At 45.7% G+C, this 23,579-nt stretch overlaps 1 protein-coding gene across 4 annotated transcripts in view; it reads right to left on the bottom strand.

The window, feature by feature from the left end:
* The window catches only part of TSPAN2 (tetraspanin 2), a 47,477-nt gene extending 24,800 nt beyond the window's left edge, over positions 1-22,677 (bottom strand). For all 4 annotated transcript variants that reach the window (XR_007774574.1, XR_007774575.1, XM_050954397.1 and 1 more), the window contains exons 1-2: positions 22,523-22,677; positions 11,993-12,095 (exon numbers count right to left, since the gene is read on the bottom strand). Coding sequence is in view for 2 of the 4 variants with exons in the window: in XM_050954397.1 (XP_050810354.1) it covers positions 11,993-12,095; positions 22,523-22,591 (172 nt within the window). In the remaining 2 variants the exon portion in view is untranslated. The remainder of the gene's footprint in view (positions 1-11,992; positions 12,096-22,522) is intronic.
* Positions 22,678-23,579: the final 902 nt, after the last annotated feature.

Here is a 23,579-nt window from a genome sequence, read left to right as displayed (position 1 = left end):
CCTATAGGAAAACCATTACTTTCCAAAGGGAAGATTTCAAACGGGGATTTTTCCAATGACAATTCCCATGGGAAAGGTTTCCATTTTCCACCTAGCTCTGCTTGTGCTAATGAGGGCAACCTCAGACAGAGAAACCTACAGCCACCAGCAAAGAAGGAGGGCAATGCAGATGTAAGGTTTAAATCCCCACATGTTCACAGCATGGAGCGCCACAATATTGGAGCGCCATGGGAATGGGCAAATTACTCTTCCCTGGCTACTGATAGAAAGCTCTGGGACAGGATGCTATTTCTTTCTCTTTCCCTTGGCTATAAGGATATATACTCTATTTTGGAATGGGTAGGAGGCAACAGCTACCCAGCTTGAAACAGCATCTAGTAACAAGGATGAAGGGAATTTTGTGCAGCACCCACAGCTGAATGGAACATTTGTCCTAAGCACTGACTGCGGAATTCTATCACCCTGAATTGTTTAGGAAAAGGAATGGACAGAACTTTACAGCTGCAAACTAGGGCATGTTGGAGCATGTGTTGGGGGATTTGAATACACGTGGGTTCTGTGCAGCATCTCCTGCCAGGAGGAGTTAAACTCATTCATAGGGTCTGTTTTCTCCAAAATCCTGCTCACAGCTCTGAGACATGGACCCATGTCTGAGGTCCATCACTGTGGAGCAGTGGGAGATAAAGGCATAGTGTCTCTGTGTGGTCTTATTTCACATGGGTTTCTTATTTATCTGGCCCTCTGTAATTTTATGGGCATTTTTTTCCACTTTAAATAGGTCTCCTCTCTCTCCTGGGCTGAGAAGCCAACACTGCGCACACAGCCAAGTGTTCAGTCTTCACTAACTGAGAAAACAAGTAGCCCCATTCTTGGCATGATGCAGCCAGAGACAGCAATGGCAGAAGATCCCAGCAGCCAGGCTTGACTGGAAGAGATTTCCACTGAACCACTCAGTAAACTCCAGGGAATGGCTACTGGCTTACTATGGTACTGCAAGTAACTACAGTCCCATAGGCAATTGCATATTCTCCCTGGCAAGGGCTGACAACAGTGACAGGGACTCTCAGATCCCAAGGCTTCATTTGGTGACCTCGAGAAACCAAAGGTGCACATGCTTTGTGGTAGAAAAATCAGAAACACATTGAGTTGCTGGAAATCATGGGCCATATCCTCAGCTATTGTAAACTAGAAAAGTGTCTCCAAAAGAGCTACACCAATTTACACCAGCTGAAGATCTGGCCCCATTATTCGGTGTGCATAGATTTTTATTATAAATATTCCTATCCAATAGGTTTACAAAACAGGAGAGCAACCAACTGCTGTTAGCAACTGGAGAGAAATGAAGTTATGGATTTACAAACAGAGGGAGATGGAATTCACAACTTCCCATGAGCACAGCAGATAAACATAAGCACATCCTGTAACTACTGTGAATTTAATAGTTACTTTGTGGTTATGAGGTTTGCTTTTAACTGACAAAGTGATAACACAGGTTTGACCACTTCACTGTAGTATTTGCCTAATTTACCTTTTCTCCTTCCTGCAACTTTTTAAAATGTAACTGTCAAACATGTTATATTTAGACGGCTATTTAAAGCAAATGAAGCTCTATGTGATATTGCTGAGAGTAACTGACAAGAGATTATCACGCTCCAAATGGTGATTTCCAGTTGCACTATAGAGCTGCTGATTTCAGAATCACTTGAGCGTTCCAAATAGCAACAAGTACATGTGCTTCTGTTAATACATTATAATTTCTGAATTTAATCCTAAAATAAGCACCACTACAATGTAACCGCCCGTCCTGCATTTCCGCCCCCTTAGTTAGGATATTTCCCTGAAAACAGAATCTTTGTTTCTTTTATTTGTATTACAGTCTAGAGGCCCATTGGCTAGACACTTACAACACACTCTCAGAGCACAATTAGCCTACTACTGTTGTTTATTCCCCCACCTTAAATCACTTCACAACCCTAAATAATTATGTTGCAAGAATGTACAAACTAACATAGCGCAGTCATTGTCTAAACCAGAACATGGAGGTAGTATGCAGGCAGCATGTGCTATAAAACACTGAGCTAATATCTAAATAAGGTACCAGTGTATGCTAGTCTTAGACATGATAGACAATTTTTAATGGAGCTTCAACAGTCCCAGCAGACTTCAAGATTACATGTGGCTTGATTAGTGACAGAAAAGTTATATTCCCTAGCGCTGTGTAAATCTGTTCAAAGGTATTGCAGGCTGACTTGTTCATCTCCCAGCACCTGTGGTTATGTCAGTGCTACGAAATGTACTGCCCTTGTGATGTTTGAATGCAAACATGGAGAATTTCTGGGTGCAAGTGCACAACAGTGAAGAGAATAATGAGGACCATCTCTTCCAGGTTCTTTAAATCAACTGCCTCAACCTTGGCTTTTGGAGCACATGTAAAACTGTTGGTATATACAGTCCATTAATAAACTTGGCAGTATAGCTCATACTCGGCAGATGAAAAATAAGAAGATTTTGGCATAAATTGCCAGTTTAATATCTGCAGCCGTAACGTGTCTGCTCCAAATCTGTCTTATCTGTGCTCAGAGTCATTTGAGATGGGGCAGAAGCTTGAGAGGATCCTGGCTTCTTTATGGTGTCCATTAAAATCTCCTCTTGATACTGCCAGTGGATAGTCCCACTGTGAGTGTTTCCAGCTCTGTAACACAGGGTAGGACACTTTCCGCATGATACAATCAGTTTTTTTGTGCTGTTCCTTTTTCTATAAGCCATTTTCTATCCCTTTCTAGAGAGCGGATTCTAAAACTGGGATATTCTAAATAGAAGAGGGTGTGTGATGTATAAGGGATCTAATTTAAGAAACCTGTATGTGCCTGGGCTTTAGGTATTGTGATGCAATGTCACAGCAAAAATGTTCTTCATTTGTTAATAGCCAACCAGGAATTTATTATCCCCAGTCAACTGAATCACATTTTTCTAGAATTAAGGCAAGTATTGTCTTGATGACAGAGTCTGGACTAGGAACAACTGTACAGCTAGGAGTCTAACTTCTGGTAGTCTGACTGGACCTTGACCCCAGAATCAGTTTTCAATCAGCTCAATGAATCACAGTGGGCTAGGGTAGCTGGGATCCAGACAGTCTGTTGCTAAATGGTGTTGTCATAGGGGAAAGCAACGAACACAATGGCAGGTGCCAAGGTGATCTGTAAGTGCTTTATATAAAAGAATCACAGGCCTGGGGAGGGGAATGTGTTATTCATAGTTACAGAGTTAAAGAGCAGGTGCATTAATGAAACTGAGTTAAACGGCAGTTGCTGCTGCAGGGTGGAGACCTACAGGAAATGGCAACTACACAAGGAAAGAGAAGAAAAGTGAAGGCAGATGCATCACCCAGCATCTCTTCAAAAGACAAAGAAATCAGTTTTAAAATGCATTTTCTTGGTTAAAGGGCTCATTAAACTCATTAAATGCCTCCTGATTCTGAGTATATGGAAAATGCAAAACCCAAGAAGAAACAGCACTGTCAGGCTTGGGGGTGTATCTACGTGAGATCACACATGGTCAGTTCTGGGTCTGGTACTTCTCAATATTTCCCTTAATGACTTGGATAATGGAGTGAAGAGTATGCTTATAAAATTGGCAGATGACACCGAACTGAAAGCGGTTGCAAGCACTTTGGAGAACAGGATTAGAATTCAAAATGACCTTGACAAATTGGAGAATAGGTCTGAAATCAATACGACAAAATTCAGTAAAGATAAGTGCGAAGTACGACACTTAGAAGGAAAAATCAAATGCACAACTACAAAATAGGAAATACCTGCCTAGCAGTATTGGTGAAAAGGACCTGGGGGTTAGAGTGGATCATAAACTGAATGAGTCGAGTAGGTGATGCAGCTGCAAAAAAAGGGCTAATATCATTCCGGGGCATATTAACTGGAATATCCTGTGTAAGACAGAGGAGGTAACTGTCTCACTCCCCTTGGCACTTGGGAAGTCTCAGCTGGAGTACTCCATACAATTCTTGGCAAAAAGGTGGATAAATTGATACAGTCCAGAGGAGAGCAACAAAAATGATAAAAGGTTTAGAAAACCTGACCTCTGAAGAAAGGTTAAAAAGATTGGGCATGTTTAGCCTTGAGAACAGAAGGCTGAGGGGGGGATCTGATAACAGTCTTCAAATATGTTAAGGGCTGTTATAAAAAGGATGGGGATCAATTGTTCTCCATGTCTACTGGAGGTAGGATATGAAGTAATGGGGCTTAATCTGCAGCAAGGGAGATTTAAATTACAGATTAGGAAGAACTTTCTAACTACAAAAGGTATCAAGCTCTAGAATAGGTTCCAAGGGAGGCTGCAAAATCCTCATCACAGGAGGTTTTTAATAACACATTAGACAAACATTGGTCAGTGATGGTCTAGGTTTACTTGGTCCTTCCCCATCAAAGGGCAATGGAATCATAGAATATTGGGGTTGGAAGAGACCTCAGGAGGTCATCTAGTCCAGTTCCCTGCTCAAAGCAGGACCGATCCCCAGATTTTTACTCCAGTTCCCCAAATGGCCCCCTTGAGGACTGAACTCACAACCCTGGGTTGGGCAGGCCAATGCTCAAACCACTGAGCTATCCCTCCCTCGATGATCTTCCAGCCCTACAGTTCCATGATTCTATGATCAGTGTATTTAAATGGCTTTTTGTTGTCGGAACTCTTATTTCATGGTTACCTGACCTCCCCATGCCAGCACATGAAGGGTCCTGGCTCTCAGGACCTCTCAGCAGGTGATACAAAACCGTGCAAGGTGAGGCGCTTCTAACAGTTTCAGTTTTTCCTTTAGTGGCTTTCAGTACAGTAGTTTTCATTTTCCACTCAGGGCTCTTTCTATGCAAACCTTCCTCTGACTGCAGCATGAGGGAGTGCAGGGGAAGAGAGTTGAGTTTACCACCTGAATCTAAGGTGGAGGTTAAAAGTATCTGCAAGGTTAAGGGTTGATGTGCAATAGCATGATTGCCAGCAGCAACTCCCAGTCCCCGGGCAGAAGGTGTCAGGTCATTGTGCCTTTCTGTGCAGACGCTGCTTTTGCCTCCAGTTCTAATTTTAAAGCCCTGCTGGAATTTGATGGGCCTGTGGATTTGGAAGAGACTGAACAGGACTTTTTAAAGTGCTGACTCAGGATATGGTACCTGACCCAAAACACACATCTAGGTGGCACTGAAAATGGTCTAAGCACAGGAGTAGACAGCTGCAGTTCATATGGTGTCATGCTGCTGGGCTGCTCCTGTTTGCGTGGGCACCCAGCACTATGGAGAAAAGCTGCTAATATCCTTCTGCTGCAGACATGACTTCATATCCTAAAGCATGCACTGTCTCGTTATAGCCACTCAAAGCTAGCAGGATCATTCAGCCTCCTCAGTGATCTGAAAGAAGAGCCCCAGCCTTCACTGTATTTCCAACCACAGCCACTCTAGCCCCCACAAATGATCAGGTTATATAACTGGGGTGGAGAAAGTACAACGTAATAAAATGATGAAGAACTTGTAATGTGAAGGGAGTGCTGTGCTTCTGAGCCGAGTGTGCTGCAGGGTGCTACCATCCAGGCTGATTCATTCACACAGATTAGTTTTCCTAGTACATTTCAAGGCAACATGGACTGGCTACATCCAGTTTATATTTTACTCTAACTGACCATGCTGTGGTTTAATATTTTACTTGCTAGGAGATATACAGTGAGTTCCCTTCAGCCTGCTCTGTGGGGCCCGAACACAGACCTTCCCCTTCTGCCTGGCCAACGCTGGAGGAAAGGGCTGGGTCTTGAACTGTCCCATAAACACCAACAGACTCATGTTCTAACAGACAAGTGGAGAAGTGATGTCCAGAGCCTAGGAGAAGGCTCTGTTCCCAGTCCCCACCTGGGAAAAACTAGGACCTGTGAAGCTGAACACCCCAACTGCCACAGGGAAGAGAGATTCCTCGGAGTGCCACACAGGGAATTCTAACTTGACTCTGCAGGCAGATGAGAAGGCTGGTCTGGGAGCCCTTGTGCTGGAGTGTCACATACTGTAGCATTAACTCCCTGCTATAGAAGCTTCCCCATGTCAGTTCTCAGGTCACAAACTTAACGTCCTGCTTGACAGGAACATATTGTCTTCATTTTGGGCTTTAACATGTTAAACTTAAAAGCAGCAGCCCCACAGGTAACATCCCGACCAGCATGAGAAGTTCATTCAGGAGTGGGAAATTACCAAACAGAGACACTGAAATGCACTCAACTAAAATCTTGGGTTCACCGAGGTGTCACTGTCCCCTTTAGAGGGTAGCACATGAACCAGGCTCGCTTTCCTTCCCCCAAAAAGCAAGCCACTTCATTTCAGATTTCTTGGCGTGATGGTCTCAGGAAAGAAACAATCAAAAGGAGTTCCCTCTTCCTGCAGATCTTTGTTCCCTCCGACCAATGCAGACAACACAAACAAGATGTGTCTGCATAGTAGCAGCCCAGCACTGTAACCATATCCCAGAAAGAAGATAATTAAAGGAAAGAGACTTTGAAGATTCATCATGAAATCTAATGGAAAAAAAAATCACTGTCTGAGAGCATAGTCACAGCTGGAGCAAATGCTGCCATTATATCTCACTAATTACAGCAGAGACATAAAACATGTGCTGTTAAATGGTGTAAAACAGAGGCACTGGCATGGCTGCTATCAGGTGTGAGAACTTCAAGCAGTTTAGGCAGTGTGTGCAGTTCGCTAAGGCTTAGGATGACTGCCTCCTCTTGCTCTGTGTATACATTTATAAACAGCTGGAACCTTAACCTCAATTTCAGCATGTATCATAAAATCATAGACTATCAGGATTGGAAGGGACCTGTGAGAAACTGCAGGGGGGTCAAATGATTTGATTACTATGGTGTTAAAATATACCCTTCCTGCCAATCCTGCTCTTGTGAACTGTAATGAGGAACCTGAACCACCAACACAAAGTCACACCAGAGACGCCCTTGAGCCTCTGACACAGAAATCTGCCCACGTCAAAATTGCCAGTTTGTCTCCAACCAAGAGGAATATTTCAGTGACTGGAAAAGTTGGCTGGACTGCTTAGCAAGTGCAGCCAGAACTAAATCCAGGAGGCAAAGATGATGCCTGATTGCTGGTGAGGGACAAGGCTATTGGGGTGGTTCATGCCAGCCAAATGGAAAATACAGGGGTATAAATTATCAATCACGTTAAAGGAAAAAATATTTCAGATGCAGGAAAACACCCCACCATAAATAAGTGAGATGGAAACCAGTTCAAACCAGGTACCATATGAGCAGAATCCGTCTCCCTCGGGAGCCAGTCTGAATGGCCTTAGAACCTCCACAGGCACAGTTCATTCGCCCTGTTAACTACATTCCATCTGCCCGGTTTTACCCACCTCCTTCAATCCATGCTCCTCCAGAAGGAGATTACAGCCAGTGCCCCAAAAATTAAGCCTAACAATCCCCCAGCACAACCCTTCTCTTCTGTGGCAGATATCTCCTCTGAGAACAAGCCTCACGCAGCCAAGTTCAGCATGAATCCCATGCCCGAGTGCATGAGCTGGTCTACACCCCATTTTTGTACTTCTATGAACTGGTTTGGAAATGGTTGGAAGCAGCGTAGCTCCCTAGTGTGGATGCAGTTATACAAGTGTAAAGTCCTTATATCAGTGTAGTTCATTTTGAAGCACCTTTATGCCAGTATGACTGTCCACACTAGCGAGTTGCACCACTTTAGCCATCTCTTTCTAAACTGATATAGTTTGAGTGGTACAAAAAAGGAGTGTAGAACAGTCCTATACTGATCAGACTGGGGTCCCCAGGAGCCCTCCTAGGATGTCCCACAGCAGATGTTATACTCACAGCTCTAATGCTTTCCTCTTGGTCGTCTTATCCTTTTCAGTAGAAGAGATTGTTTTCTCTTCCTGGTTCTCTAGAGTCTCCCCTATGTCAAGTGTGCATACTGCTAAGCCATTCCTTGCTGCTCACCTTTCCCAGCCACGTGGAGCATGCCAAAAGGACAGAATGATGCAAAAGCTACCTCCAACACAGCTACAAAGCAGACTCTGAAAGCAGCTGTAATACAGGCCCCAGCACTGCCTCTGAGCCGATATGATTACACGTGAGGATCTGGATCCTCAGGCTTGGAGAAAGTGGCTGCAGAGCCGCCATTATAAACAGGCTAGAGGAAAGATTTTTAATATAATCAAACATATTTATATCTCCCTGTCACATTGATGACCGCAGTGCCCTTGAGTGGCAGCCCCTTCCATAGGACAAACACACTCTGCACTAGGACTCGGTGCTGTAAAATCCTGGCTGTCAGCACGAAGGGGCCAGTTTGTCTGGAACAGAAGATACATACACAGCTCCTGTGCACTGCCTGGAAAAATGAGACTCCTGGAATCTCTCTGAATAGGCCCCAGTGGACAAAAAGGGAGGGGTGACTCATACCTGACACTTATAAGAGTCAAGTGCTTGGGGCACCTCAGCAATGGGTGAGGTTCAAGCATCTGAACAGAACAACCTGCTGCACAGAGAAACACGAACTCTCTTCCTATCTCTTCATGATGTGGAAGGTGCTAACATCTTTGCTAATAGTGAAGGCCTGCCAGATTGCCCAAAGGCCACAGTACTATTCAGCTGGGATTTGACTGGACACTGTGTAGTCAACAGTGTAGGTTCAAAGGGTTTCCCAGTACATTTCTGTCCTGTTCCTCAACTTTCCCTCTTAGCAGATAGGTTCTGCAGTGTAAGGGTTCTACAGATATCCAGACAAAGAATTCCTGATGTCTGATTTGTGTTCACGTATCCTTTTATGTAGAGACTGTCCGGTTTGGTCAATGTACGTGGCAGAGGGGCATTGCTGGCACATGATGGCATATATCACATTAGTAGATGTGCAGGTGAATGAACCTCTCCCATCTGGCTCTACTTACCTACATGCCTCCAGCTTCCATCCAGGACACAACACAACACATCATCCATTGTCTACAGCCAAGCCCTAAGATACAATCACATTTGCTCCAATCCCTCAGACAGAGACAAACACCTACAAGATCTCCATCAAGTGTTCTTAAAACCATAATACTCATCTGGCGAAGTGAGGAAACAGATTGACAGAGCGAGACAAGTACCTAGAAATCACCTACTACAGGACAAGGAAAATAACAGAACACCACTGGCCATCACGTACAACCCCCAGCTAAAACCTCTCCCGCGTATCATCAACAATCTACATCCTATCCTAGAAAACGATCCCTCACTCTCACAGACCTTGGGAGACAGGCCAGTCCTCGCTTACAGACAGCCCCCGAACCTGAAGCAAATACTCACCAGCAACTACACATCACATCACAGAAACACTAATCCAGGACTCAATCCCTGTAACAAACCCGTTGCCTTCTCTGCCCCCATATCTACTCTAGCGACACCATCAGAGGACCCAACCACACCATCAGAGGCTCATTAACCTGCATATCTACTAATGTGATATATCCGATCATGTGCGAGCAATGCCCCTCTGCCATGTACATTGACTAAACCAGACAGTCTCTACGTAAAAAGATTCATGAACACAAATCAGACATCAGGAATGATAATATACAAAAGCCAATAGGAGAACACTTCAATCTCCCTGGACACTCAGTAACAGATTTGAAAGTAGCCATCCTTCAACAAAAAACCTTCAACACTATCAGTTTGGGCTTGAATAGGGACTGGGAGTAGCTGGCTCACTACAAAGGGAATTTTCCCTCTCTTGGTATTGACACTTCTTCATCAATTATTGGGAGTGGATCACATCCACCCTGACTAAATTGGCCTTCAACATTGGTTCTCCACTTGTAAGGTAACTCCCTTCTCTTCAATGTGTGAATATATATTTATCCCTGTATCTGTAATTTTCACTCCGTGCATCTGAAAAAGTGGGTTTTTAACCCAAGGAAGCTTATGCCCAAATAAATCTGTTAGTCTTTCAGGTGCCACCGGACTCCTCGTTGTTTTTGTGGATAAAGACTAACATGGCTACCCCTCTGATATTAAGAGGTTGTGAACATCACTGCATCACTGAGTGACCAGGGATATATCACATGCTGTTTGTCAGGGTCTAGCCATCTATCCATTTCATACTGGCTATAAATGAACCAGCAGTAATTGATTGTGATGAACAGAATAACTTTGTGTCTACTCAGGTCTCTTAGGACATTCGGAAACACATGAGGAAGGGAAGACCTCCAGGACATGGTGTGGGCAATTCACCAGGTATCATTTCACAACGGGCTCAGAATGATGTCCCAGTATGCTGCTAACAGTATGTTCTGCTGGAGGTAACATCTTTTGTAGGAGAGATCAATTCATTAAAAATCCTGTGGGACGTTTGACAGTGAAGGGGTGTTGACCTGGTGTCCTGGCCAAATTCCAATCTGAATAATTGCATTCTGCCTCCTTAAATGTCCACTTCAGTTTTACGGGACACAGTATTCCTTCCTTCCTGTTTCTAAACTATTGCACAGTGAGCTGTCAGCCTCTGGCTGCATTGTTTAAGACAGAATTGCTGTGGATCAGGACTGAGATGAATGGGGCCCAGGACTGGAGTAGCAAGAGTTCTATAGGCCAGGATGTATGTGCATTAGGAGAGTTGAGCAAATGAAGTTTGCAAGATGCCAGGCTGCCGGCAAAACCTTGAGGCCCTCACTTGCAGGAGCACTATGGTCAAATAACTTCTAAATTACAGATACGGTGTCATTTGACCCACCAAGAGACTGGGGTTTGGGTCAATTCTTAACTGTACAATGGACATTTAACAGTAACTGGAGAAAGGGTTAACTTGGACTAAGATTCCAGGATAGAAATAACTGGTGCCATGCACTGCCTCTGGGTCAGCTTTCACTTCTGGCAGGCATTCAACTCCTCCAGTGATTCATATTTAATACTCTTACACAAGCAGCCAGGATTTTCTCTCTCGCTCTCTCTCTGGAGCTCCCCAGCTGCTGCTGTGCACTTGGCATTGGACAAGGATGAAATGACTGTGATAATCAGATTGCATTAAATGAACCCGCTTAAAGCTTAAAATAGACTCAATCTGACTTCTAATGTGATCAGAGGAGAGGGGAAACAAATCAAAGGCATGGGAGGCGTCTCACAATTGGCAATGGATGGATGAAGAAATGGGAAGTATGAAACCACAGGCAACCAATGCACAATAACCAATCAGGCACATAATATACATGTAACATCTGGACCCTCCAGAACACCCCAACAGCGCTTGAAAAGCACATCTGGAATTCTGGAAAAATTACGTTTTTAAATTTACATAAGACCAAGTAAAGCGCCCTAGGGCTGAGGAGCTGGGCTAGTCACTGCTCAGGTTGGGGGAACAATTCTGGAGGTGACAACAGTGCAATTCTACTTTTCAGTCATGTCAGGATTTGTTCCAATTCCACTGAGACAACATTGGGGGCCTGTGTGTGCAGGGGCAAGAAGAAGCAATGAGCAGTAAGTCCTCCCATTGTGTTTGGAGCTGTCTCAGAAATATGCAGAAAGGATCCTGTTGCAATCTCATGGAAACATGCTCTTGCCACTGCTTCTAATGTGGCAGGATATGGATCACTCCAATTTCACCATGCTGCTGGCTAGCACCGGAAAGGAAAGGCCTCAAAGGGTGCCGTGGCGGGCAGACCTGAATGAGTGTGCAATCCTTCCCAGTTTCTGTTTCATAAGCACCAGCATTACACAAAAATTCAACTATGAAATCATATTTAGGAATTAATTCAAGTCTGCAAAAGTTGTTGCCAAGGAGAGAGAATTAAGAGAGTCTGTCACTTAATGTGGCATGGAAGGGCAGGAGACAAGGTTCGTGCCATTCACCTGTCAGACCTTTTAAGCACCATTTTTGTACGTATTGTGTAGAGTAGTGCTTGGGATCGTACTTGCTGGTGAAACTGAGGTTGGAGATACAGCCAAAGTCTAAGCCCCTTAACTTACCCATGTAGAAGTACTCTGGGGATTTTTCCTCCGAAGTTAAGTCTCCCAGGACCCCACCAAATCGCAGCCATAGTCCAAAGGCAATGACAGCCAACCCTGCCAGCTGGAAAGCAAACAGAGCAGTTAATAACTGAACTCCAAAGGCCTGGAAAGAGCTGCAGCACGCCAAAGAATTGCAACGAGTGATTCCTTGTGCTTCCTGGAAACTCCAAAACTGCAGGATTATAAAGTCGCAGAACTCAGCAGGCACCTCTCAATATTGGATACCAACAAATTTCTGTTACAGAACAACTGGCCTTATCCTCTCCTCTGGCTCTTTAACACCACAATGCTTTTCAACCCGTTAATGACTTTCAAACATTATAAAGAACCAACCTTACCCATTCATCAAAATGGCCCCAAACAGCCTTGTAGGTTCTGAGTGCCACACAAAATGATAGGGCCCAAACAGAGGCATAGGGGAAGGGCGTCAGTGCTCAGGCTGCCACAAGTAGTTCCCACAAGTCCAAACAAGCAGAATTTTGAAGAATTTGCCCAGTGTGCTGTTATCTGGGTGTATCCTGGTGGTGTACAAACACCGACTGGAAAGTTCCCTAATGGGAAAATCTCATTTTCCTCTCTTCTGTCTGCATTTCCTCCTAGCCCCACAGCCACTCCCCATTCCGCTCCTGAACACCACAGTTACCCAACTGGGATAATTTGAAGGCAGGCCAACCCAGCTTACTCTAAGCCCAGAACATAAGTCTGAGGTCTATGGAACTGGTGCATGCCCAAGGGCTGAGATGGTAGTGCCAGCCCACACTGGCTTCATACAGAGCTAGTGGGAGAGGAATAACTTCCCTGACTGTATTTCAACCTAAATCTTGTGGCCGTTGTGAAGCTGAGTAAACAGACACTGGAGCCGGGCGAGTTCCCTGCCAGTGCATCAGTGGCCCTGCTGCATAGTCAGGAGGAGCATGGACGCAATGGGCCCAGCCTGTGGCTGCTCTGAATCTCTGAGGAAGATGAGGCCAGGGCACACACTCCTCCCCCACCTCGGTTATAAATGACAGTCTCTCTGTTTCAGGAGGTCCAGCTGCCAAACAGCATTGTCCACACGAGACACACCAGATTCTGATTAGAGGCACGTTCAAACCAGGAAAAAAAGATTCAGAAAAAGGATCCTACTTCACTGGGGGGAATGTGCTGAAGTTATGCAGGGCTAGGCCTGATCAGCCCTTGGAGGGGAGGCCACCAAGGACAACCCGTGGTGCAGGGAGTAATAGTGGCCTTTTACTACAGGACAGTCTTCACCGAGAGCCCCAGCAGGGAGTTGGGGGCACTGTCCCAATGAGGGACACACTGCGTGTCTAGCAAAGAAGGTAACAGTTTTTTCAAACATCAAGAAGAATCCCATTTGATATAAACCCAGTGCAATGGGATGTCAGCTCAGGAGAAATGTTTAGATAATGGGCCCAGTTCTGCAAAGTGCTAAGCCTCTTCTGGGAGCTGAGGAGTCCCCCAGCTCCCACTAATGTTACTGGGGCAGAGGTATTCAGCACTTTGCAGGATCAGACCCAATCCTCCCCTAGAGAAATTGAGTGCAGAGCATTTAAGTGCACTGTCAATGCAGAAATGGTCAATTTCCTGGTGCTCCGCAAAGGACACTCCTATGGTAGATAAGGGCAAAAATACCTTCTAGGTTATCCGTCTGAAACTGTCACATCAGCATGGATCAAATCCAGACACTTCAAAGAGGACCATGAAAACCATAGACATCAGCCTGGCTGTTAAGGGAAGTTCTGCCAGGGCTCCACCAATGTGCGGACAGGAGGCTGCTTCAGAATGACCCTGCAAACCAGAGCTCAGGGCCAATACCAACAGACTTCATCCCACAAAGCTAATTTAAGTAAAGATGAAGCCAGCACAGAACAGAACAAACACTGTAGACAGAGTCCAGAGCCAAAATCTGTAGCCGCTGCCCAATCTGGAGGAGGGTGAGGGAGCTCACTGCTTCATCACATCTTTGGCATCTAACTGACAGTACATGCCAAAGATGGGTCTGTCTGGGTCTCTCTCACCCTACTGGGCACCTGTTCAGTACCGATGCTAGTGACTTCAGCACAGACTGGAAGCAGCACTTGAGGGGATGGGCTGAAAGTGAGCAACAGGGCAAGAAAGCAAACTGTTGGACTGGCTCTGGGGCCTGGCTTTACTCTACCCACACAGTGACATAGCCTTCCCTAGGCAAATGGACTGGCATGAACTTCATCACTGTACACAAGCCAAGTGTCCCCTAGTGCCCCGATCATACTGCTAGAGACTGCGGAGCCAGACTCATGGGCTCGCCTTAGGATTATTAGGGTCACCAGTAGGAGTTACTGGGAAATTCAGGTTTACTTGGGCTATGTGTGCCCTTCTAGGTTCAGACAAGTTTTCTGACTGAAAGTGTCAGAGTTGTGTGCATGTAAAGCAACTTCCCAGCCAACCAGAAACAGAGAGACTGAAACCTGTCTTCTTTCTCAATACATTAAACAAGACACGATAGCCATTATTTTCATGAAATCACATAACACAAAGCTTTGTACTGGTCCTGTTGGATTCACAGCTGCAGCTGAGTAACAGCACTCCCAGTGCACATTGGCACTGTACGCATTGGAACTGTGGCACTTAAACTGAACTCAGCTCCTCTTTTGTTTAACCTTATTCAAAACCTACAAGGTAAAGGGGAAAATACCCTACCAACATTTGCCTAAAAGAAAAGGCTGAAACTGTAAGGTAGAGGGCCTATTTTGCAGCTTCTGACAGAATATGCAAAAGAAGGGGGAAAGAGTGAAAAGCTATTTAAAAAGTGTTTGTGTCCTTTAAAATAATTCTATTAAGATGTTAATGTTTTGCCCTGGAAATGTGTGTTTTCAGTGTCATTTATGCCATGAATTGGGCCTGCTAGACTTTCAATAGTTAACCATACTTCAGGAAAACTGCAGAGTATGAAACTGCAAATGGCATACATGGTAGAAATGTCTCTATGGAATCAACTTTTCCTAAATGACCCATAGCTGGCTGAAGGAACCCCAGACTTGCCTAGGAAACATTCATCCAGTCAGACTGGGTTGCAAGTCTTTCACTCAGTGCGACTGTACAGGCTCTTAACTGAGAAGCAATTTCAACAGAAGAGTTACTATAGGCAAACACAGATATTCCCTTTAAGCGTGCCTGCCAGCCAAAGCTGTATCATTTAGTTGCCAGTGTGGCTCCATCAGACACAACAGATTTCTTCTTTCCTTCCTTTATGGGAAACCTCATCAAAGGGGGACTGTTAGGTGTGAGACGTAAATACAGTGATGGCACGACTGCCCCCCAAAAGTAATACTATGAAAGAAAATGCCTTTATTATCCTTTAGTTGTTTAACAAGCTTGGGTTCTATAGTCTGCACCCTTCTGACCATATTTAGTCTGAATCGCCCTGCTCAGGATACTAAGCAGTGATCAGAGCAAGTCTGTGTTTCCAGAAGGCTTTTAAGCAGCATCAGAGGAGAAGGTACAATGCTACATACCGATCAGTTGACTAATAGGTTACAGCCCTTCTGTCAGAATAACCTAGGAGGAGTTATTTACAACATAAGTTCATGGGGAAAACTACAAGTATTCTGAATCCAAAGTATTGTATATACATTTTCTACTAGGTACTGATGGAAGTAGCTCTGGGCAAGCCCCACCGAACTGCTAAAGAGGTAGAAGGCTGTTTGAATGAGATCAAATATTTTCTGTACTGACAATGGCATGTCTCATACTGGATAGAACTTCAGTCACAAGAAAGCTCTGCAGGCTTGGAGAGTTAGCAGTAGGAGAGAAGATAGAGAATTGTGTCTATTTAGCATTCTCTCCCTCAGTGTACAGAGGCAGGGAGCTATGAATGGGCTTTATATAGGGTCAGTGTTACAATATCACATACTTTCTGCTGAGAATGCAACATTGGTTTAATTATTCAAAGTGCAATTGAAGTGTCCTGTGTCCAAGGTTCCCAAACTTGGGTCCACAGAGAGCTGTCTGGTGATCAGGTGGTGGTTCTCCTTCTTATTTCCAGCTGAGAAACATAGTAGATGTGAGGAGAGATGAAATGCGGAGCTGGAGCAGCCTCTGTGACCAACTTTTTTTTTTTTTTTAAGTGGACAAACGCTTCTCACATTAAAGGCTACAAATATACAACGGCTTCCTAAAATCACTTCTCTAGGTACCCAATGGCCCTGCCCAGTTGTACTGAACACTTTTACAACATGCAGGTCATGCTAATTGTATAATTCTAGGAAATCATCTGCCTACAAGAGACGGAAATTGCTGATGGCAAAGAAATCCTTTTATATTATCACTAATCAAACTGGAAAATAAATATTACCTCCGGCAATTTTATCCAGAGCAGCTCTCCCTGAGAGCTTGGATATCTGGCAAAGCGCTGTAACTACACAGTTGATAACTAGGGATGTAAAATGTTAACATTAGTCTTACCGGTTAACGTGCCTTAACCATTAACCCCCAGGCTGGCTGGTTGGCCCCAGCAACCCGTGCCAGCCGGAGCGGTCCCAGCCCCAGCAACCGGATCAGCCCCAGTAACCAGCACTTTAACTGGTTAACCATTTAAACAAAATATTTTTAATCTTTTAAACGATTAACTTTTTAAATGGTATTTACATCCCTATTACATCCCTAATAACACCACCATTAAACCCTGCTGTATTGTTTTGTAATTACGGGAGCTGAGGTCCTGTGTGTATAGCCAACATCTCCAGAGGCTGTCAGAAGTTGTTAAGCCATGGTTTTGGTTAGCAGACTTTGATTCCTCTCTCTGCTTTCCAGCAGTGGAAAATCTAAGCCATCTTGTGTTTGTAGATATCAAAGCAATCTTAGCGCTAACCAACATTATAACTTCCTTCTGCTCAAGTCGCAGCTCCAAGGAGGATTAGCACAGAGAAAGGAAATGGACTACTGGCTCCCTGCACAGCCAACACACCAGGATGTGCCTAGGATAAGTGACAGGTGCAGGCCCCAAGCTGGGCAGCACTGGGCACTGGGGGAGTGAGTGAGAGGTGTGGCCCTGGGCTATTGGACACTGGGGCAATGAGCAACAGGTTTGATTCCGGCTGAGAGGTCTAAGAGAATAAAAATGGGAAGGGGTGTCCTGGGAAAGGGCCTTTCAGCCTAATACTATCGCTAATGGCTGTATTATTACAGAGTTTCCTTTAGCTTGTATTCAACTAGACATCATCAGAACTGGCCCTGTTGTTAAAACTATGATAAATACTTCACTGTGCATCTTAAATTGTGCACTGGCACCCTGCACAAACTCCCGCTAAGAAAATTACATTATAGGCAAAAACTAGGCTGATGCAATAAGGATAACATATTAAACACACTAAAGGCAGGGATTCAAAGTGACAGCTCCCTCAGCAACAATAATTAAGCCCCCTTGCAGCTAAAGTACATTTGTGGGAACCAGCTCCTTGTATTTCCTGACTTCTGTGCAAATAAAACCTCAGGCTTGGAAGCTGCACTAACAGCAAGCCCTAACATGCATTGTCACGTTGCACGTTTGCTTCGGAGTCCCACTCCATGACCTCTAGAGCACTGACATCCAGAAAGACTCCAAACAGAACTGTGCTCCTTACACAGCCATCTCAAAGACAGGGGAACTCTTGCCACGTCTGGTGTACGCAAAGACTCTGGAGGACCCTGTACATACCTAGCCTGAAAAGACCTCTCCAGTGGCTGACAATGATCTGTTGCTAAACAGAAGGTCTTAATAATACACGGAGAGAAAAAATTTATTAGTATGTTTGGCAGTACTTTGGGGGTACTTTAAGTCTCTTGCAATATTTGACTGTATGTGGAAAACTGCCCTGCCTTTTCTGGTAGGCAAATGACACACCACCCACTGGTACATGAGGGATGCTGTTTTCACCTGTTTGTAACTTCTTTATCTTTGAAACTGTTTTTGTTTTTTTGCAGACTTAGCAAACCCGCACCCCTCTCTATCTAATCTAGGTATCTACTGCATCTCTAGAACATCTGCACTTGTGCCATGTGGGAGCACAGGATGACATAGACGGCAACTTTTATCCAAACTGGCTTTGAGTTATCCAGGCAGAGAAAGGCATGAGTAGGATTTTATTTTTAAAAGAGCAGAAATCCCCCTCACTCCATTCCAAAATACTTGCATAATAATTTTAAAAGAACCACTGAAAAGAAAAATGAGAAAATTCAGCCCAAAAGATAATTTTGCTAGAAACTTACAAGCCACTGAATAAAGCGCTTAAAAAGCCAGTGATGTTTAAAGTACACACAAGTGCTAAGGAAACATATTTATCTTCTATAACTTTAGATGAACCATCTGATGTTTTGATTACTATAGGAAGTGACCAGAACTCAACTGGCAGCATATGGTGTGAACTGAGTGTGCATCTGAAGAGCATCAGGTCGCTCTCATGCAGATGTGCTGAGATCGCTGCCTGTCATACTGACCAATACTGTCTCACTGTTTTCTTTTATTCACCTCTATCTGTAACCACCTCTTGTCTCCTGTCTTTTACTTAGGCAGTAAGCTCCTTGGGGCAGGGACCTTTTTCTGTTCTGTGTTTGTCCAGCACCTAGCTCGATGGGGTCCTGGTCCATGCCGGGGGCTCCTGGGCACTGCCCTGACACACATTATTATTATTTATTCTTTGTGCTGTGTGATGGGGCAATGGAAAGAAGCACAGATATTAGTCTCACCATCTAATGCACTACAGGAAGGCACTCACATACTATGGTGATGAGGGCACTAAAACGTACCTCTATGAAATGGAATGTATGTGTGGGAAGCCCAGTTACTTTCACTGATAATATACGGAACGTGTTTGTGTGTGCATGTAGATAGGTCCCTGAATGCCTAGTCACCCCTAGTTAGCAAACATGATAGGTATGTACAGATATCTGTACACTGAAGGAGCCTACTCCTAATTTTGAGGAGGCCCTGAGAATACAGACTGTGCTATGCTTTCCTTCAAGTGGCCATTAGAGGGTCTCAAGTTTTGAGGGCTGGTGCAACATCATCCCATATCAGTATGGTGCTGCAATGGATGATGTTTCATCACCACATCAGGATGTTGTTCAATGAACTGACCACACTGCGATGGAAAGCATTTGTCTCATAAGGTGAACTTGTAAAAGCAGCAGCAGACAGGTTCATAGGCTCAGCTCACAAGAGCTTGGTGCTGGAATGCATATGATGTCTTGGCTTGTGGATTTACTGTTTGACTGGGAGGAACTGGGCACTTCTGAAAGTTAACTATGTCCGTTTCATATTTTTAAAGAAAGATGCTGTCTCAGCTGAGTTCTGCCTCTCTATGTATCAAGAATTTTTTGTTCCGTGATGAGGCGTTTCCTAAGGTTTATTAAAAACAAAACAACAACAACAACAAAAGAAGAAGCCCAGAGCACTGGATAGGCAAACTGTATTTTAAAAGTTAAATCTAAAGTAATACATAAATTATGTAACTTTCTTTTGATGTATATGTGCGCTGCCCAGAAGTTCGCTTCCCACAATGTTACAGCAAAGTCACTGTGCTGAAACAAACATATCCTGTGACTGTTGCAACTGGGTGAGATACTTATCCTTCTTTCCTGTCTTGGTTATGTGTAAAACAAGAATATCTCCTATTACCACTTCACCAAGACAAGGTGTATCAGCTGGAAGACCACAGGTCCACGCTCTCACAGTCTAACATGGAGGCTTAATAAAGCTCCACATGAGAACTACACTGGACAAAACATCCAAATAAGCAATTTTACATGATTGTGAAAATATTTCCATATTTAGAGCCATGGTTTCCAACAATGGGTGGTTTTGTTTCTCTTTCGATTCATGGTTATCAGCACTGCCCAAGCCCAGATAGCAGCACAGTACTGGGAAAATACCAATTTCCAGAACAATGCCAAGGAATAAACAGCTCCTATGATTTTTGTTAAACCAATATGTACAGTAACTCCTCATTTAAAGTCGTCCCGGTTAACGTTGTTTCATTAAGTGGCTGATCAATTAGGGAACATGCTTGTTTAAGGTTGTGCAGTGCTCCCTTATAATGTCTCAGCCACCTGCTTTGTCCACTGCTTGCAGGAAGAGCAGCCCTTTGCAGCGAGCTGGTGGGGGCTTGGAACCCAGGGCCGTCCAGAGGGGGGGCAAGTGGGGCAATTTGCCCCAGGCTCCAGGCCCTGCAGCGGCCCCCACAAGTTTTTCAGGGCCCCTGGAGCAGGGTCCTTCTCTCGCTTCAGGGGCCCCGGAAAACTCTCATGGGGCCCAGGCCCCTAGACCTTCTTCCGCTCCAGGTCTTTGGTGGCGGGGGGGTCCTTTCGCCCCGTCGAATTACTGCCAAAGTGGGACCCGCCACCGAAGTGCTGGGTCTTCTGTAGTAATTCAGCAGCGGGGGGGCACGGCCGCGGGTCTTCAGGGCACTTCGGCGGCGGATCCCGGAGCGGAAGGAACCCCCGCTGCTGAATTACCACCGAAGACCCCAGGCCCCCAGAATCCTCTGGGCGGCCCTGTTGGAACCAGGGTGGACCGGCAGCCCCTCATCAGCTCACTGCTCCCCTAAGTTCATTGTGCAGCAGCTACCTAGCAGGCTACCAGTTGTCTAGCAGTTCAGCTGTCCCTCCCCTCACTGCCCTGTGCTGCTCCTGCCCTCTGCCTTGGAACTGCTCATGGGAGCCTCCTGCTTGCTGTGTGGGAGGTGGGAGAGGAGGGGCTAATGTCAGGGTGTCCCCCCTCCCCACTGCTCCTGCACCCCACTTATCCCATCTCCATCAGGGGTGGGAGGGAGAAACACGACAGGGCTCAGGATGGAGGGAGCTTCCTGGGAGCAGCTGCTGTCTCAACTTGCTGATCTACTTAACAAGGCAATGTACTTAGAGTGGGTTCAGCGTACTTAAAGGGGCAATGCTCATCTCTCTCTCACACACAGGGTGTGTGTCTCTGTCTGCCATGCAGTCTCCCCTCCCTCCATTCCTGCTGCCTTGTAGAGTGTGAGGCTATATTAACAACAATAGGTTAACCCTTGTGGGCTCAGCCAAAAGCTAGTTCATCTCTTCAGCAGTAAGGCATTGCCTGGGAAATATCTCACCCTCTTCCACCCTCTGATTTCACCACCTCAACCAAACTTCACAATCATCATCGTTGTGTACAGTATTAAACTGTTTAAAACTTATACTGTGTGTGTGTAATTATATATATAACTATGTACATATATAAATAAATATAATGTCTTTTGTCTGGTGAACAACATTTCCCTGGAACCTAACCCCGCCTATTTACATGAATTCTTATGGGGATATTGGATTCGCTTAACATTGTTTTGCTTAAAGTCACATTTTTCAGGAACATAATTACAACATTAAGAAAGGAGTTAACATATAGATGAAGTTATTTATTTCTATTGCTGTATGGTTGGGCAAAACCCCGCATTTACTCTTTCACTACAGACCACTACCTATTTTGTTCTAGCTGCTGGTAACACTGGTAGGTATTTAGAACTGGAGGAGAAGAGTGTGAGTTTTATGTCAAAAGCTAAGAGTATCAGATATTAATTTGGCATTTTTTGGAGTTCAGTATTAACATCACTCCCGAAGTAAATATTCTTGCTAATGAGCCTCACAGAACAGAATGTTTACAAGATCAAGAGCAGAGTTTGAGAAGCTTAAGCCAAACTGCTAAAGACACTATGCAAGGCTATTATTCAACTTGTGTACCCAAAACTACACCTAGGGCTTGGTGACTACTCCCTCAGCAAGTGATTGTGGGGATGCTGAAATTAAGGGTTGTTTCTATGAAGGAAGATAGCATTCTAAAACACAATATTTTAGCACCCCCAATGAACATACCTACAAATATTGTTACTGTGCCAGGTGCATGTTTAAATAGAATGGACAAGATTTCCTCCTGATCTGTAGATGCCTAAATAAGTGATGTAAACAGCATCCATAATTACTTGTGCCTGCAAAATTGCAAGCACCAAACCAAAATCCAGGATAAGGCCAGGCTGAAATGTGTCCTAATGGGTGGACAGCTGTGGCATCTGCTCCTGGGGACTAGGGCAGTGTGCACACTTACTTATTATTTACATAGCACTGACATGCAGCAAAGACAGAAACAGCTGTTGCCCTGAAGACCTTATAAGCCCAAAAGAGAAAATCATGTGAAGGGTGCAGGAGAGGGATCCCCCAAACTAAGTAGAAAATATAACAGTCAAATGTACATTCCCTTTTCATTCTGATTAATTACCTGGAGGTCAGCGACCCAGCGCTCCCCCCCCCCCACCTGGCTGATGGCCTGCAGGTGTCCCTGGAGAAGTGGGCGTTGGGGGGGAGCAGCTGGGGAAGGGGTTCCCCGGGTCAGGGGGTCTGCGAGAAGCAGACGAGCCGAGGTGGATGCCAGTCCTGCCCGCAGGGTGAGCAGCACGACAAGCGAGCCCCACAGAGACCCCGGCGCCGCAGCCCCCCGCCCCAACCTGCTGCGGCCCCACTGACCCAGAAGACGAAGTTGAAGGCGAAGAGCAGGAACTTGATGCAGCGCAACCCGCCCCGCAGGTGGCCCATGGCGGGTTCGGGCTCGGGCTCCGGCTCCGCGCCCCGGGAGCTGCCGGCGAGTCGGGGCGCGGCGGGAGACAGGTGCAGGGGGAGGAGGGGGCCTGGCCCGGCGGGGGCGGGCAGGAGCAGACGCCGCCCCTGGTGCCGTGCAGCCGGCGGCGGCGCTGGGGCTGGTTAGCGCTTTGCCGCGACTTCCCCCTGCCGGTGCGCGGCTGCAGCCAGTCTGGGTCGGGCTCCTCGGCGGCCGTCTGGGGTGGATTGCAAAGAAAAGGCTCCAGCTTCCCATCTGCATCCTCTCAGCCACTGGCCTGTCCGGCGGGCAGCTGCGGGACGCTCCCAGGGACTCCCTGAGTAGCCCCCCTACTTCTCCTCGGTTCCCTCTAGGCTGCTGCCCCTCCCTCCTTAACAGCAGGATCCCAGCACCTCCCTGGCACATCCTGGAGGTGGTCGGAGTTTGTGCATGTCCTTAAAGCCGCCTGACCTTCGGGGGAGCAGTGTGCGCGCCCCAGACTGTGGTTAGGCAGGGAGGGTGTTTTGTTTGTAATGCCTACGCTGCTCTGTTGTCGTAGCAGCGAGGGCACGCAGAGAAGTGTGCCCCGCACTTGGAGCAGAGATGGTGAGGGTGGTGTTTTGTGCCTTGTTGCTGGGGGAGTTCACGCCATGAAACTCAAGAACAGAAGAGTTCTAAAGGGGAAAATGTTAAAGATACTTTCCCAATCCTAGCTGCTCAGGCTTTTGGTTTCTGGGATTTGCATGAAAATGCAACGTTCAGTGTCAGGGATCCAGGAGTTGTACTAACGGTAAGGGGGAAAGAAGGGGCTTATATAGGGGTGGAACCTTAATGGGCCATGACATAAGAGTCATAGAAATGTAGGACTGGAAGGGACCTCAGTAGGTCATCTAGTCCAAACTATTACCTAGACCAGTGGTTCTCACCCTTCCTTCTTTGCAACTGTAGGAGTTTATGCCCCTACCTGCCACATAAGTAAATATACCA

Source organism: Gopherus flavomarginatus, chromosome 5 (assembly GCF_025201925.1).
Source record: "Gopherus flavomarginatus isolate rGopFla2 chromosome 5, rGopFla2.mat.asm, whole genome shotgun sequence".
NCBI classification, from domain to species: Eukaryota; Metazoa; Chordata; order Testudines; family Testudinidae; genus Gopherus; species Gopherus flavomarginatus.
The sequence above is the reverse complement of the archived record's forward strand: the minus strand, read 5'-3'. Positions and strand labels throughout refer to the sequence as shown.